General features: G+C 33.9%; 1 protein-coding gene across 1 annotated transcript in view; it reads right to left on the bottom strand.

The window, feature by feature from the left end:
* RYR2 (ryanodine receptor 2) overlaps positions 1-17,028 on the bottom strand; it is a 371,658-nt gene that overhangs the window by 118,626 nt on the left and 236,004 nt on the right. Inside the window, exons 38-49 of the mRNA XM_071581075.1 lie at positions 16,537-16,737; positions 16,308-16,413; positions 13,734-13,874; positions 10,916-11,189; positions 8,142-8,256; positions 7,437-7,569; positions 6,244-6,347; positions 4,794-4,929; positions 3,919-4,105; positions 3,339-3,444; positions 2,024-2,144; positions 573-742 (exon numbers count right to left, since the gene is read on the bottom strand). Of these exons, the coding sequence (XP_071437176.1) occupies positions 573-742; positions 2,024-2,144; positions 3,339-3,444; positions 3,919-4,105; positions 4,794-4,929; positions 6,244-6,347; positions 7,437-7,569; positions 8,142-8,256; positions 10,916-11,189; positions 13,734-13,874; positions 16,308-16,413; positions 16,537-16,737 (1,794 nt within the window). The remainder of the gene's footprint in view (positions 1-572; positions 743-2,023; positions 2,145-3,338; positions 3,445-3,918; positions 4,106-4,793; positions 4,930-6,243; positions 6,348-7,436; positions 7,570-8,141; positions 8,257-10,915; positions 11,190-13,733; positions 13,875-16,307; positions 16,414-16,536; positions 16,738-17,028) is intronic.

The following is a 17,028-nucleotide window of genomic DNA, read 5'->3' as shown; positions in this document are numbered from 1 at the left end:
CTCTTCTTCAACCTTAACAAATCTATGATTCTAAATAGCCACCTAATTATTTTCAGGGAAAAAATGTTGCCGTAATATGTAAAATAGAAAAACTAAATTCAATGTCTCAGCCCTCAAAATAGCTCTCTAAATATAATCTTTCTGGACCAAGAAGACAAGAAAAATTAGATTCAAAAAAGGCAGCAATATTGAGGAGGAACTAAATAACCATGTAGGTATCCATAACAAAAGAACTGAGATGAACACTTTCTGTAAATCTCTGGAAAGAGGCTCTCAGTTACATGCTTCATTAGCAGCTTATCTGATTTTGATTCCATAGCACAAGGTCAGAAAGTCTCCTGGGGAATTCTGCATCTTTTATGGATATGGGTATCAGTCAGGGCTCTAATGACGTGAGCATTATTCTGGACAATGCATCTTCAAGTAATATCAAATCTCAGCAGCAACACTCAGTTCATCCAGCATTTAAGAAATGGAGAAGACACGAAGACATAAAAAATGCTTTTCTGAGGGATGAAAAATGCTGTAGTGTTTAGTAAGATAACAGAACCAAAACAAACTCAACCCCTTACCGTATCTAAAGAAGCAGCAGCACGAAGATCTGGCAGAAAGCCAACTTCAAGAAGGTGTAGAAGAAAATCCTGGTCCTCAATTCCATAGACCCTGTCAAGGAACAAAACCATGGCTGCCTTGTGATCTGGGCAAAACCCCGCAGACATGTCAGGTTCCACCACAGTACCATCTAAAAGGAAGAAATAAGACTTCAGTGACAAGGATCATCCTTTATCAGCAGACCAGGCAGTCATGCTGCTACTTGTCAGAGGTTTTGAACCTCTGTTAAAACCTAAGCATCTTCCCCATGGTTTTGTTACAAAAAGGCAATATATTTGTAGTGAAATAAAAAAAGAATGCATAAGGCAAATTCTACCCAGAGAAACCTCAAAGTCCATTCATGCTGTTCTCTTCCTGCTTTGTGTGTTAAGGGATTCTTACCAAGTGATATTCTGATATGCTAAGTACCCAAAATATAATAATTAATCTATAGTACTACCTAGTTCTTAGAAAAAAATGAAAAAGTAAAAATTACAAAAATTCTACATCAAATATTCTGGAAATGCAGCATCAATAAGTGTATCTGTAATTCATGACAAAGAAGTAAGAATGTGCTAAAATGTTCTCTGAACCTGAAAACTTTTGAAACATCTGAAAATATTTTAATTATCTGAAATGAATTCATTCATATTTTTAAAATATGATACTTTGATTTTGAAAAGCAAATAAGCAATTCTGTATCTATATGCTGTATTCTACTACTGAGATATCACCTATTGATGTAGCACTATTTTGAAAATAAATATTTGTGTAATAGAATGATTAATCTTTCTATCTCCTCTACAGTAATCTACTGGACAACCTTGTGCTGTGGAAGCCTAGGCAATCCAAGCTGTAATTATGTTCTCTCTCCAGACACCTTCAAAAGCAGATGTAATTCCTTTCCCTTTTATATAGATGCTTACATAAGTCCCCTATTTCAACCAATTCTATATAGGCCGAAAACACAAAGAAATACATTTGCCTATGTATGTCACACCTATAACTTCACCATAGTTGCTGAAGAACAACTCTGGTGTCTTAGTAAGATCTGATGGAAACAATTAATACGGTTAGAACAGCAAGAGCTAACAATTATGCTATGAGAAAAGATATTTTTTTAAAACTGTATATTATAAAAACCAAAAATATGCACTCTTCAATTTATTTTAAAGTGTTAATAGATTTTCATAACTCATTTTAATGATATTTACACCATTGATTTAAGAGAACAGAGAATTATTGACTATAGCATGCAAAAAGATTTTTGAAACATGTTTGAGATACATAATACCTCTTCTAATTCACCTCATAAATAGTTTAATTTCTATAGTATTTTTAAATGCTGAGAGAAGTATGAGCATCAATACATCAATAAATTACAAAACATAAGAATAGGATGGGATAAAAAAATGTAGAACAATCATCTTACCTTTAGCTATGGTTGGCATGTGGAAAGGAATACTAATTACTCCCACCAAATCTTCCAGTGGAATCAGAGACCGTAGAATTGATCTGATTCTAATGGCTTCCCCTTTACCAGCATGGATTAGCTTAGGAAAGGAGAAATAAATAATTAACAAGGTCTTCTTTTTATCTTTATATGTGTTCATGATCTGGAAGCTTCTTGAACCACAGATACACAAGAATAACTGCTCCCAAAATTGCATTGTAATTAAAAATGTAAATTTTATTCAATCTTCATCTATTTGCTATATTGTGGATTCAAACATATAAAGTAAAAAAAACTAGTTGTCTAGTCATTAAATAAGAATAAGCCCATTTTCAGAATTGAATATTAGGTAAAAGAGGTTGACAAAGTATTTAAATGTAGCATATGGTTGGAGGGGTGGAAGGAAGCAAAAGCAGATGTTCAGATTAAAAAAGTCTGTTATTCTGTCCCAGTCAAATAAGAACACTATCAGGTATTCCCAGTTGTTTCAGTTTTGTTTTTTAAAAAAGACAGCAAAACAGGGAAAAAACAGGTAATTCTTTTATTCAGGAAAAATGGATATTCATATACAGGCTTTATTAAATAGATATCTCCTTTCTCAAGTTATCAATCTATGTAATATTCTGATACTTATACTAATATAAAATATATATTAATTAGGGCATATTTCAGGGTGAAATGAAAAACTATGCATAACTAAATTTCTGATGAATAGAAATACGTATTAAATCATAAACAATAAATATTCTCAAATAGTTTCAAGCTCTTACAAAATAAGTGGCAAGGATTTATTTTTTTATGGTATCTAATTCTTTTTATCTAATGGCTGAAACAGTGACATCTTCCCTTTGAGAAGATTTGTCAGTGTGAATAAAGATTATGAGACTAATGACATATTCAAGAATAATGCTTATTCCTACATTGTAAGAGAATGCCCTATAATATTTACACTTTTATAATAACTACACTGTTATATGTAATTTAAAGGCTATGTTTACATAAGTATATGAAGAGTAAAACTGTGGTTTACGAAAATTAAATCCCTCTACACTATCACAACAAATAGAGACATCTGAGGAATTTGATTGTCAAAATGGACAATCAAACAAAAAAACCCAAAAAACAAAACCAACCCAACCCAACCAACCAAAAATCCAAAACAAAACAAAACTCCCAAACAAAACCAAAACAAAAACCTAAAACAAAACAAACAAAAAAAAACCACCAAAAAATCCCTACCAATCAGTCAAACAATTATGCCTTTATGTTCCAATCCAATAAGAATAAAACTTACATGCATTTCAGGGGCACAACGTCCTAAGAGATCAATCAAAGCAGCATAGAAGGTCATGATTGCATTTCCCATGTGAATAGTGTCATCTTCTTGTTCTTCAATTTCTCTGTAATCAGTTAAATGTTACAACAATTAAAAGATGAAAAAAATACAAAGAAGTATTTTACAACAGTAATAAAAAAGTCTGTTCTTAGCTGTAACAGCTTACACAGAATGGCTTCTGTTAATTAGCAGATTTTCACAGACTAAGAGAGAACGTATTTTGTCCCTAAGAAATTGTAGTGACATCTGCTTTGTAACCCTTGCTACCACTTATCTCTCTTATTTTGCATTAGACATCGTTTGCATTAGACTTAACTGACTGAGAAAGAACAAACAGAACTCTAAAGGTGTTTTAATATTTAGAGAGAGTTACTTAAATTAATAGTGCAGAGAAAGCACTGTCTAGCAGAAGATAAATTTCTACTCTTCATAGAATCCAAGGGAGAATCCAACTGATAATTCAGGTGTTAAAACAAACAAGTAATTTACCCCCTAGGATTATATATTAGGGCAATATAAGCAGTTCTATTGCACTTACAGGGTTTTACTAGATCCATTACTTGGGGAAGGTCCATCTCTTGTTGAATCTTCTGATATTTGTATTGCCTCCTCCATAGCAGCAAGTAACCCATTGCCTCCTTCTCCTCTTAGAGCTGGACCAAAACATTCAGGTCGACGAATAAGCAGTCTGACTACAACATTAGCATTCTCCTCCACACTCTCTCCTACCACACAGAACAAAAAACAAGATATAAGATTACATCAAAAAGAGTTCTGAAATAAAATCAGAAAAAGGTACACAAAAGTGAAGAAAGCATGCACCAGTAGGTACTTTTAACTACAAAACAGTTTAAGTATCACAACAAAGTTACATAAACACATATACTCCTCTATTACTGCAATAAATGTAATTAAATGAAATGTGTTTTAACTCAGAATTAAACAAAACCAAAGAATTAACTATGTAGTAAAGGATGCTTAAAGCATCAATGAAACTACTGATTTGTAATAGAGACTCACAGTTAAGTGCAAGGCTTAATGAAAGGACCGATACAACTGCTGAACACTAAAACTGGACTATCTAAAACTTCACAACAAGATGGCAGTTTGGTTTTTTATCTAGCATGAGTTTATCACAAAAAGATTTAGGACTCTCTGCTCTACTTCCAAAGGAGATGCAGGCATTTCAAAGACTAAAGCTGGATCTAAAAAATGGGGCATAGGCATAGAAGACCCTATATGACTTGTCAAATAGGAATCCAAGATAACGTACGTCTTGAATAATTCCACTCTTTCTGCAAATTGTCCTTTAAATTTACAGTAAATTATCAAGTTGGCTTGTATTACTATTCTAAATTAAAAACTTATTTGAATATTAGAGGAATTTATAAAATGGATGGGCTTCTACCTTACCATTGCAAAAAACAGCAAAACGAAGAAAATCCAAGTATCGTTCTCCTTCAACTGGATTCCATCCAATGTCTGGGTAGCCTTTACAAATCAACAAAGGACAACTCTGCAGTCCACATCCAGCCAAGTAACGAACTACCTACAAGCAAGGTAAGGTGAAAAAGTTGTCAATTGTGAAAAAGAAGAAAAGTGAACCTTTAAAGGGAAGTATTTTCATACTTTGTCAGGATATGGTGTGTACATTCTACTATCCCTGACAAAATCATATATTTTGGACAAATCAGAAGAGCATCCTCTTCCTTAGTTCACTTTCCTAGTCTTTTTCCACTTCTGCCATAAACTACAAACCTACTTATCTCAATTTCATTATTCCTCTCTCTAGATTACTACTTTGCTTTACAAATCACAAATCAGTCAGTTTTGCAGTATTCCCCAACTACACACTATCCATAATTGAAGATGCATCCTTTCTTTTATAAAGAATAAAGGGTCTACTCTTTATTTTTAACTGTTCATTTTCACTGGCCTTTTTTCTTTCTTTCTTTCTCTTTTTAAACAGACAGCAGTAGCACTCCCTGTGTTTCAGGCCTATAGGCTCAATAGTAGTTTTCAGTTGGTCCTTTCCCATCTGAATTGTAAGAACTGTAAGCATAATCTTTAGCCAGTTTGGACAGCTTCTTTTTGCTGACTATTTATAAGAATTTTAAGTCTGAAAATGTCCTTTTAAACACATCCAGTCCATCTTTTTATTCCAATAAAGGAACACCTGTATTACCCTTGATAGATGTTTTCCTAGGAAGATTATACCAGGATTGGAGGTCTTTTGAGAAAAATAATTCTGTAATTCCATTGTCTTACTTTCCATTAGAAAGTGTTTTTAATGTCTATCTTGAACCTGTCTTTCTATTATTTAACCTGCTTTTCTTACCCACTACTGACATAGCAATTAATATTCTAATCCTTGCAGCATCAATTTACATATACTAAGCAATTGTCAAAGGCTCTCTTGAGCGTTTTACTCTTCAGTCTAATTAATCTTAATTTCTTAAAACTCTTCTGACACAGGTTTAAACGTTAGGGGAAAATACAGATAGATATAGGCACATATGTCTATGAAAATTTGTCATACATTGTAACAGGTTGCCAAAAAGCTTCTAGTTACCTCTACTGTATTATGTCACCACCGCATGTCACCATCCAAAAGAAAACCAAAGATTTTAGCAATGAAGTTTTGTTGGGTGGTTCCTTTTAGTTACAACTGTGTGTGTAATAACCACAAACTCAGTTCAACTTTTCAGACCACTGACAGAAAGAACAACCAACCAGATCCTGAATGTCTTCCCCAGAAAGGTACCAAAATCTCCCATATAATCTTGGGTTTTCATTACTTCAAGAAACAGGTATCTTTCCCTCTATACAGGGAAAAAAAATGCTTGATAAAGAAACTACCAACCTTTTCCAGATCAGGCTCCCTTAAAGCCAGAGCAAGTTCATTGTTATCCATCACAGATGCTGCTGCAACATCTAAAGGAGTTGATCCTCTCATAGAAGGAGAAGCTGTTAAAATAACATTTAGTTTCAACACCAGTGCAATAAACCAAACACATTTATAGGAAATTCATTAATAATACATTGCTGTGCATGAAATTGGACATTGATATAAAATCAAAATACAACATAGATTTTCAAGATAGAAACAACTTGTCTTACACATTCCTGTTGTTCATCATATACTTTATTTTAAGATCTCATTCTAATTTTCCTAAATGACACAACTTTGTTTTGGGGAAAATGTAGTAATGATTTTATATCTAATACACTTACATGCTATCAAATCCATTGAAACAGAAAATACCTTTAAGCTTTAAAATATAAGATTTTAAGTTATCTATTTCTTTAAAAAATTACAGTAACTACAGCACTGGAAAAATCTAAGGTTTTCATATTGACACTCCAAATTCTTTTGATTTGGACACTTTCTCTTCAAAAAGATTTTTAGTTTATGCTTCTGTCCTGTATCTTTACCTTAATACATTGTGATCATTTAAAACAATTACTATGAAGATTCCTAAATAATTATATATTCTCAATTACAAGTACTCATTTAGATTAGGATAAACGTATCTCCTCTAAAACACTTCAGCCTAGAAAATTCGACTATGTTAAGAAAATGTCAGGGTTTATTTCTGGGTACTATACATGCATACCCAAATGAGTTCTGCATTTCTCCTACTGCCATAGGTCCATATTGACCAGTCTACAGAAAAAAAGTGCAAGCGTGCAAGCCTGAGCAGTGAGAGGGTAAGCCCTAATGAAATGCTGTCAATAATTATTTTTGATTCTCTTTCTCCAGACAAGATTATATTCTGTTCTTCAAAATGCGCAACCAATCACTAACTCCCTCTGAATGTTCAGGCACATACAAAAAAAGTGTATACTAAATTAGCTAACTTGGTGCTACTGTCAGGGAGGTTATTTGGATTTAGCAATACATTTAAGGAAGATATTTTTGCACTGGGAAAAGGAGAAACTTCAATACAGGGTATGTAAACAGAGGGATGCAGAAAAATACAGGTAGTTTTAGGCGAAAAGTTTTAAATTTAATTTTTGGTATAGAATCTCAAAAGCCCCACAATTAATACTTACCAAGGCCAACACTGCTGTTTTCCAATAAATAGCTAAGATGATCAAACATAGCTTTTTGATTCTGCCTGCTGATGCGGCAAAAATAACATAGAAAGCGACAGCAGTTTGCCACCATCTTTGGGAAAGTGATTTCCTAAGAAGCAAGGAAAAACAGACAGAAGATCAAACTCTAAGAATGGCATAAAACTTGCAAAAGGTCATTTACACAAAAACCTTCTAACCTACTCATATGTTGGCACCTCAGTAAAATTACCTGTTTAGGTTTTGCACTGAAATCAACAGGACTTTCTCAGCAAGTTAGTAACACCTTACACCTCAGAGGTCAAGCTATAAGCTTGAAAAACAGAAGCTGGGATCACCCATAAATTCTACATTTCAATATTAAAGAAGGTGAATGCTCAGTTTCATAGAGTAATACTGAAATTTATTTTAATTAGTTACTAAAAATATCTGCCCTTTAAATCACAGTAAGCATATAAAGTGCTATGCACATTTTTTTCTTTAAAGCATCTGAAATTACAATGCTAATTATATCTTCCTCTGGATGGATAGATTCTTCTAAAGACTTAGTCAACTATTATGCTAATAGAAATTAGCAAGAAGTTATGGTCCCAGTACCTCCAGTGAAAGCTCATCACCTTATGAGATAAAGCTTTGAACATCTATATTCTAAACTCTCTGCCTTCTAACAATGAATTGCTTTACCTTGGATTCTCCTCCACCAAGCACATTTACCATCACTTCCATGACAGTTTCATGCATGCCTAAAGCTCTCATGAGATTTGGATGTTGGTAAAATACTTTATTATTCATGATGTCTCTACAGGAAAACAAAATAAAAATATGTTATGGACCAGTAGTTTACCCATTATGTTATTTCCAAAGCTGATTTACTGTGCAATTCTTCACCACCATGTGAGGTAAGAAATTACTTCAGGGACTTCTACATATTGAGTTTCAATCTCTCTTGTCTATTTTTCTATGCACATTGTGAAGAACCTGACCTTTCTTTTCTTGTATAACAGTTACTGCACTAGGTATGGCTTGATTACAGGAGAGTAGGATGCTCTTCTATTTTCATTAGATAGTCCATTCCAACCTAAAACTATTTTCTGACAAGAGCATCATTAAAACTGCAATATTAGCTTAAATTTTAAATTCATTTATTCAATAATTCTGACATAACAATCTTTCCAGATTATTGCAACCATGAGACATTTTCTATTTGTCATCAAAACCAAATGGTAGGGGAAAGAATGTATATCCAGCTATCCTCTAGGTGTCAAAGACAAAAGCAGCATAAATATTAATCTTAATTCATGAGTTACTGCTCAGAAGGACTCTTCTCTCCTATATACTTCAGAAGGACAGATTTGCATACTTAAAATCAGTCTTCAAGAACATAATGTCAATATTTTATTTGACATTTTATGTCCAATGAAAACATTTGGTTTAAAAACTAAACAAATTTTTAAAAACTATAATTACTCTTGAAATCACATACAACCCATAAATAACTGTGAAAGCAGTTAGAACATGACAGAAAAGAACTAGCAGGTCACTAGGAAAATAGTTGGCAACTGTTCAAATTTCATTGTATGTTTTATAGCAGTCCTTTTTTAACTTTTTTTCTGACCTAAAACTCATGCACTCAGACAAGGAAAATTTCAGCCTTTTAAAAGAGAAGAAGGGAAGAGAACTATTCCTTCACTCTAAAAGCTACAAATCCACAACTATCAGTCACACAATAGAATGCATGTAGTATATCTGATGTAGATGACATTATCAGAGTTTTTGAGAGTCAAAAGGTAACCTCAGAGGCTGTCCAGAAACATTGTACACTACTTTGGAAAGTACTTCCACTTTCAGTGTTGTTTGAATATGGATTGCATTATAAAATGGCACACTTAAGAAAAAAAATCTGAAGAGCTTTTCTGAGGACACCGAGTTTTAAAGCAGGAATGACTAACACTTCCATTTCTCAGCTGAAAGAAAGGAGTACCACTTACAGGAAAAAACCTGGCATTTCTAAATAGGTGTTGGAGCCCAGGTTAGTCAAGAAAAGGTACAAATAGCACAGCAATCTGTAAGTTAAATAAAACTACAATAGAGGCTACCAAGAAAGGGGATAGGAAGAGGCAGTGAGACTACCTTAATAGGAAGTTCTCTTCCTTACACCATACTCTTACATATCACCAAAAACATCATCATTATTAAATCAGGTTCAGAAAATCTTCATTTTTAATTCACCGTAGAAAACATTGAAGGAGAAAGTTTAAAAGAAATGAAAGAACACAGAACATGAAATTGAAACCCTTCTGAGATTGTTTGTTTTCCCTGGGCACAACAATGCCAAAATCTGTCATGACACCTGGATGTGAGATAGATAGATAGATAGATAGATAGATAGATAGATAGATAGATAGATAGATAGATAGATATAGATAGAATCACACATTTTTTACTTCATAAACTGAACTGAAACGAAACAACTTCAATTTGTAGTAAAACAGTAGATTTAGAAATACCAGTGCTATGTGTCTCTTGACAGATGCCAGACCTTCCTTTTGCCAAAGCCTTAGCACTGTACATTGCCACAACTATGGAACATTAATATGAGACCTACTGGCAAGCTAAGAAGTAAGCATTTTTCATAATGACAATACAAAATTACCTATAGATGTTATTTGGATATATGAGCTTTCCAGAAAAAAAACAAAACTATTTTGCACAACAAAATCTTCTCCTTGTAGTCCTGGTATTTTTATGTCATGATGTCTTTCGTTCTCATTGCTCTTGCTAATGGAGATTTCCAATAGATCACAGCTGATGTTTAATCTCAACAGACATATCTTTAATTGTGAGAGAAAAAAAACCCAACCAAAACCTCTTTCTTACTGGAGAGTATCATGATTGCTTTACTGTTTTCTCCAACTGTACACTTTATTAGCCAATACTTCACTATCACTATTATCAATCATATAATTAGTAAAAATAAGACAGGGTGAACTAATTCACTGTGTAAACATACCATCTACATTTAGTGCAATAAAAAGGTTGGCATATGTACAGACATGGGGTGGCACAACTACCTTAGCTGACTGCTGCTAATTGTATGTGCCAAGAGATAATAGTCAGTGCATTCACAAAAAGTTTATGGTCTTCTTGACAAGATTCTTCACAGCCATATTTTTTAAAAATATGATAAAAAATAGATTTTGTAATATCATAAAATATTACATACATGTTTTCAACTTTTCTTAGCAGTCTTACAGATGTCAGTTGCTTCTCTCCAAAACTGATACATATAATGCTCTAAAGGCTTTATCTTAGAACTGAAGATACAAAATAACTGACAGCACTGTCTGCATTTACACTCATATTCAGATTCAAACTTCATGTGTGACCTTGTCCATAATCATACAGCAAATAAAAACAGAAATATGCAAATAAAGAGATGTTGCACTGCAGTTTTTTACCCTAATCCACGAATCATAAGCTTCTCTTCCTCCTTCCCCATTCGGACACTGAGCAAGGAACGGATTTGGCCAAGGGATGCCAGAAGATTGATTGTATCTTCCACAGACACACTATTTATGGTGTAGGTCTTCGGTAGGGCTCGAACTAAACCACCAATACCATCATACTGTCGATGTAGCAATACAAACATGGCCCTCACTAACTCCGGGTCTTCTATCACGGATTCCTGGGCCCAGCGTACCATCGTGTCTGAAATCAACTGCTGAAGAGTAGCTGTTAAGGAAAAGAAATCACATCATTACCATTAATTTCTCATCTCTCTATTGATAGTCCCTCAGAATCCAATATGCAACATGAATTAGAATGAATTAAATTCCTAAGAAGCACATTTTTGTGGTATTCCTTAAGTAGACTATCAAAGGAAAATAAAACACAAGAGAAGCAGAAGTATCTCAAAACCAAATGCCTATATATAGAACTAAAATTCAGAAATCTGCTAACACAAAAAGTTATGAAGACATACAACATGCTCACAGTCACCAGATTTACTTCTACATATTGCTTTCAATATTTTTTCCATGAATTCAGATCTAAGGGCTCTATTAACATATTATGAAGTAAGGCTGAAAAATTATACTGGCAGCATATGTAAATGCTGTACTAGTTATTTACACATCTAAGCTCTGTATCCACTCAATAGTTTATAATGTACAAAAGAACATAATTTAACTTATTCCTTTGCCAAAACCAAAGGTCCTTAAAAACAAATAGAAATTAAAAGACTGAAATAAAATAAATGGCAAATGACTATTTGCATATTTCAAATTTAGTCTCTAATGAAGCAAGAAACCCATATCTGGTAGTGTCACTGATAATCTTTATTAGTTGTGAGTTTGAGACTTGTTTAGAAAAATTACTTACAAACAAACAGTCAAGACTAAGTATTTGATAAACACAATTGAATAATGTTCTTTTTCCCATCTCAGGGAACTTCCAAGCAGGTTTGCAAGATTTTTTTATGGTCAGCTGAGGATTCCCTAGAAATATTTCAACTTCAGTACTCACCTAACAAATCAATTTATTTTCATGTCAAGCAGATAACAGCAAAAGTTTACAAGAAATATTTTAAATACCCTAATATTGAAGAAGGTGTCTTATGCAGACCAAATGTCAAAAATAGTTTCAAATTCACAATCTAAGTTAAGATAGTAACATGATTTTGGAGTAAACCAAACCTGCAATTACAGGTTCCTTCAAGCAAACAAAGCAAAAGTACTTAAAGGAAGATATCGAAGAAATAGGAGTTTACAGAAAAGAGAGTGTTTAACAAAGAAAAGAACTGGTGCTGAAATGTGCTAATGGGAAAGAAGAAAAAAGAATAGTAGTAATGTATTTCTTTGTTAATGTCCAAGTACCATACTATAGGTGTTTCCACTGAAACAGAGCATAGCATTTTTTTATTTATTAAAAAATATATTTGAGGAAAAAGATTAAATGTGTCTGGGTTGATATTTCAGAAGAACTGAAACAACTATGAATAAGAAGGCACACAATGGTAATTTTTGGTTTGGGGTTTTTTTGAGGGGTGGGTTTCTTTGGTTGGTTGGTTGGTTGGTTGGTTGTGGTTTTTTGGTGAAGAATCCCAAGAACAGGCTGTCATTTTGTTCCTGTTGTGATAACTTCAGTACTGCATTTCACCTGCCTGTGCGCTTGTTTATTTAATATAATACTGTCTTTCTAATAACATGAGAGAATCAGATTTTGTGGAGCTTTAAGCTCACTATAAGAAAAAAAAAAAGATTCATCACCACGTTCTGCACAGACCTCTAATTATCACTACTTCATAACTGAAATAACAGCTATAAACTACTCAGCTAGAAGGCACACTTTTAGGAGGACAAAAATATTTCTACTTAAAGAACACTAAGCTAACACTAATAACTGGCAGCTAAGAAGCCATCTCATTATAAGTACCCTGGGGAAACCTTCTCACCCTGTAACTTTAGGAACTTACATTAAGCAATCAGGTTAATGGCCAGTCTCCCTAGGAATTCTGTGTAGTCAATAATGGAAATCAATTATTTTTACCAAAGTCTGAACACTTAAACTGTGTGTCCAGAAATTAATTCCAGCTAGTAGGGTAGCAACATAAAAAATTAGGACATTTGAAAGTGCCACCTACAACAATAAAGGAAAAAAATCATAAAGGCATCAACAAATAAATAAAATGTATTATATAAACAAAATTTAAATAGTCAGTTAGCACCTACTGCAGAACTAAGATGCCACTAGCAATGATTCTTATCACAATGGAAAGGCAGAAAATACCAGAAAAAATGACAGAACACTCACAGTCAGCAAATCTTGAGTTTTAGATTCAGTGGAGAGGCTTCTGCTAATTACAGCCTAATTGCACACTTTTCTTTCATATGGTAATCTTCATGCAAATACTGATTTGAAGCTGCTGCAAATGATTTTATGAGGAAGTTCTAATAAATCAGAACCTTGTTGCAGTTATTAAGTCTGCAGTAATTCTACAAAAATCAAGATACATTATGAAAAATTTATGACTTGACAAAGGTAAAGGGCAAAAATGCCAATAGAAGAAATTTTCCCTACATCCCACTAGGAAACAAATCTACCCATCATAAACATTCCATCTGTGCTTTTTTTAAATCAGAGCTACAAACTTTAAGATACACAGATGTTTCAATAAAAATCCACTTTGTTTTGGCTGAAAATATGTGAAGAACTTCCTGCTCTGCTTCTTTTGCCTTTTCAAATTAAGATACAACAAACTAATTTAATTTTGCTTACAGGATGTCTTATCATCATCAACTGGCTTCTCGGCTTGCTTCTTCTTCAAATATGTAACTTTTTCCATAAGGTATAGGAGGCGACCCCTAATGGTTAAATCATTGCTGCCATCCAAGGTTCCATCTTCATCTAGTTCAATTCCTGAAACAAAAAATAGATACTAAATAGCAAAAAAGAATAAAATTAAACAAGTTAAAGCCATGTTTTGTACCTTGTATGCACAAATATAATTAAAGTGAACTATGTTGTTCTATCCTGTTAGAGCTCTAGAAGAGTTTTATACGGGATATGCTTAACCAGCAGTTTGGAACAAGTAGAGAACAGGCATTCATGCAAGGCAGGAAATGGCAGGTAAGGATCATGTAATCTTAGTAATTTAGTATATAAATTGTGTGTTGTTATACACAAGATACACAATAAATGTATTCCCCACAGTATGTGTTTTTCCATGCTAACACGTATGCCTGGATTTTGGATATGTGTAGCTCAGAAATAATAGATATAATAGATATAATCCCTACTGACACAGCATAGTTCAAATGGTATTAGTAAATATTTTCAAGTAAAACATATCATAGAAGTGAAAGAACTGGAATTACAATAAATATATTTTCTAGTGGTCAGTCAGAAGAAAGTAACCATCTCCACAATATAGTGCTCTCTTCCTATAACAGGCTATAAAAATGTAAAATAAAATTAATGTGAAGTTTCACAGAATCACTGAACAGTTGAGTTTTGAATGAGCCTTTAGAGATGTTCTAGTCCAGCCTCCCTGCTCAAAACAGGTTCAACTAAAGCAGGTTTCCCAGGACTACGTCTGGGCAGGTTTTGAGTATCTCCTAAAGCAGAGACTCCAAAACATCTCTGATCAACCTGTTCTTGAGTTCCATCATCCCTACAGTAATAAAAAAGTAGAATTACCTAATTTTCAGTGTCCTACTTTACAGATTTTCAATTTGTGCCCATTGTCTCTTGTGCCATCACTAGGCACCTCTGAGGAAAGTCTGGTTCAGTCTTCTTAACTGCCCCTGCCCAACGTGTACTTCTGAACATAGATACAGTTCCCATTTGAGCTTTCTCTTCAACCCCAGCCCTCTCATTTTCTCCTCATACAAAAGATGCTCTAAGAATTTAACTATCTTTAATGGCTCCTTCATGACCTGAGTCCAGCATGTTCATGTCTCTCTTGTACTGAAGAACCAAAGTTTCCTGCAAAGCTACTTTCTAGTTTGGTCCCTTAGCCTGTTCTTGCTGCATGGGGCTATTCCTTCTCAGGTGTTGGACTTTGTACTTCAACATGCTGAATGTCTTGGAACTCCTTTCAGCTCATTTCTTTAATTTTTAAAGTTTATTGCCCAAGCTCTGGTTGTAGTTTTTTGATTTGCAAACTTTCAATATATTTGTCTCTCAACAACTCCACAAAATGTGAATCCCCAAATGGTGACAGGCTAATCAAGCAACCACTGGACTTGGGATGTGTAACCCTTTTACCGGTTTTGCAATAGACACATTTTGAACATGCAGAGTAATTAATATCTGCTCTACTGTAATGCACCCTCTGCCCCACAAAATGACTTTTCTAGTTGTGGATTATGCAAATTCCTATTTTTCCATTAAAAAAATAATAACAAAAAGAGATTAAGTAATTTGAACAGTGGGAAAAAATGAAAAACAACTGAAGAAAAAAGGGAAAATCAAAGAAAAATATAAAGCCTCTTTTCCTTTCAATTGTTTATCTAAATTATTTATTTCATATGCATTTCCTGTCAAATGACTGCTTACTTTGAATTTTCTTCAGGTTTTTCTCTGTTTTCTTAAAATTAAAAATATTGCATTTGAAGTGTCATAATGCACCTTCATCAAGTTTGCAGATGATTGGAGAACAAATTTTGTGGAGCAGAAAACACACTCGAGAGCAGGAAGATCAACAAGTTAGAGGTGCGGATTGTCAGAATACTCAAAGTTCAGCAAACACAAATGCAGTTTTGCAACTTGGACTGACTAACCCCATATGACAATATAGGCTGAACATGAACTGGTTAAAAAACTGTTTTGGAAGTCCTGTTAGACAGCAAGCTGGACACCAGCCAGTAGTGCATTCTAACAGCAAGGAGAGCTAAAAATATCCTGTGTTAGAAGAAACATAATCACTAGCTCAAGGCAAGTGATTATTTCCCAGTACTCGGCACTCATGAAATGGCATCTGGAATACTACACCCAATTTTGGGTTACCAAATACAAGAAACAAATTGAAAAACTGGAAAGCATCCAACAATGCCCCATTGTGATTGGTATCTGGACTGAGAGGATGACAGAACTGGGTTTGTCAATTTGCAGAACAGAAGCTCATAAAGTGAAGCATACTGCATCCCCTTCTAGTTTGACCAGATATGAGGATAAGAACACTTCCTTGGCTTGACTTCAAGATGATTAACTTTATTTGATAGTATTTATAATTGATACAGTCTAATCTATGGATAATTCAGTTGGTGTTTCTTATGTAAAATTATTTCTAAAAATTGTTCCTACAGCTAATACAAGCAAAAAAGTAAAATACTTAATAACAAGACTTACCACAGTGTGCCATTAGGTCTTCATGGAAATCCAAGAGTTGATCCCGAATTTCTTCAGGGCAAGGACAATCGGTTTTATCATCTTTAAAGTTCAGCAGCATGTTAATCTTAAAGAATGCAAAATAAAGACAAATTACTCTGATCTCCAAAAGGAAAAACTTTCAAATCAAACAGAATTCTGTCACATGTAGAGCACAACAAAAAAATAAATTGTCCATTGTGAGCTGTACCTGTTCCTGAGGTGGAGATCGAAATTCTTTTGTTTTTCTAGCTGTCAGGGCAGCAGACATGTTCAAGGCCTGCATCACTTCATTGTATCGGAAGCGTTGATTCTCTTGAAGCTTGGCCACAAAATCATCCGAAAATGCTACAATGGCTTCTATTCTGTGTCGTACTTGGCAATCACACAGGTATTGGAGTAGATGACACATCTGCGAAAACAGTATCGAGACAGAAGTTGGCAAGCCAAAAAATATCTTCTGCATATTATGCAAGTAAGGATAGATTTCTTACAGCAGCAGTTACTATCAAATAAAGTGTCTGAAATATTTAATGCTGTCATTTACTCCATGTAAAGTAATCTCACACCAGGAATATCTGGCATCTGCAAGAGATTAATGTGCCTCAGACATAATAAAAGTTTTAAGAAAATGGATTTACCACTTTCTCCTAGGGAATTTCTTTTCTGTTTGGATCCATAAAAATGAAGGATTCCCTATTAA

Source organism: Pithys albifrons, chromosome 2 (genome assembly GCF_047495875.1).
Source record: "Pithys albifrons albifrons isolate INPA30051 chromosome 2, PitAlb_v1, whole genome shotgun sequence".
Lineage (NCBI taxonomy): Eukaryota > Metazoa > Chordata > Aves > Passeriformes > Thamnophilidae > Pithys > Pithys albifrons.
This window is presented reverse-complemented; position numbering and strand designations above follow the sequence as displayed.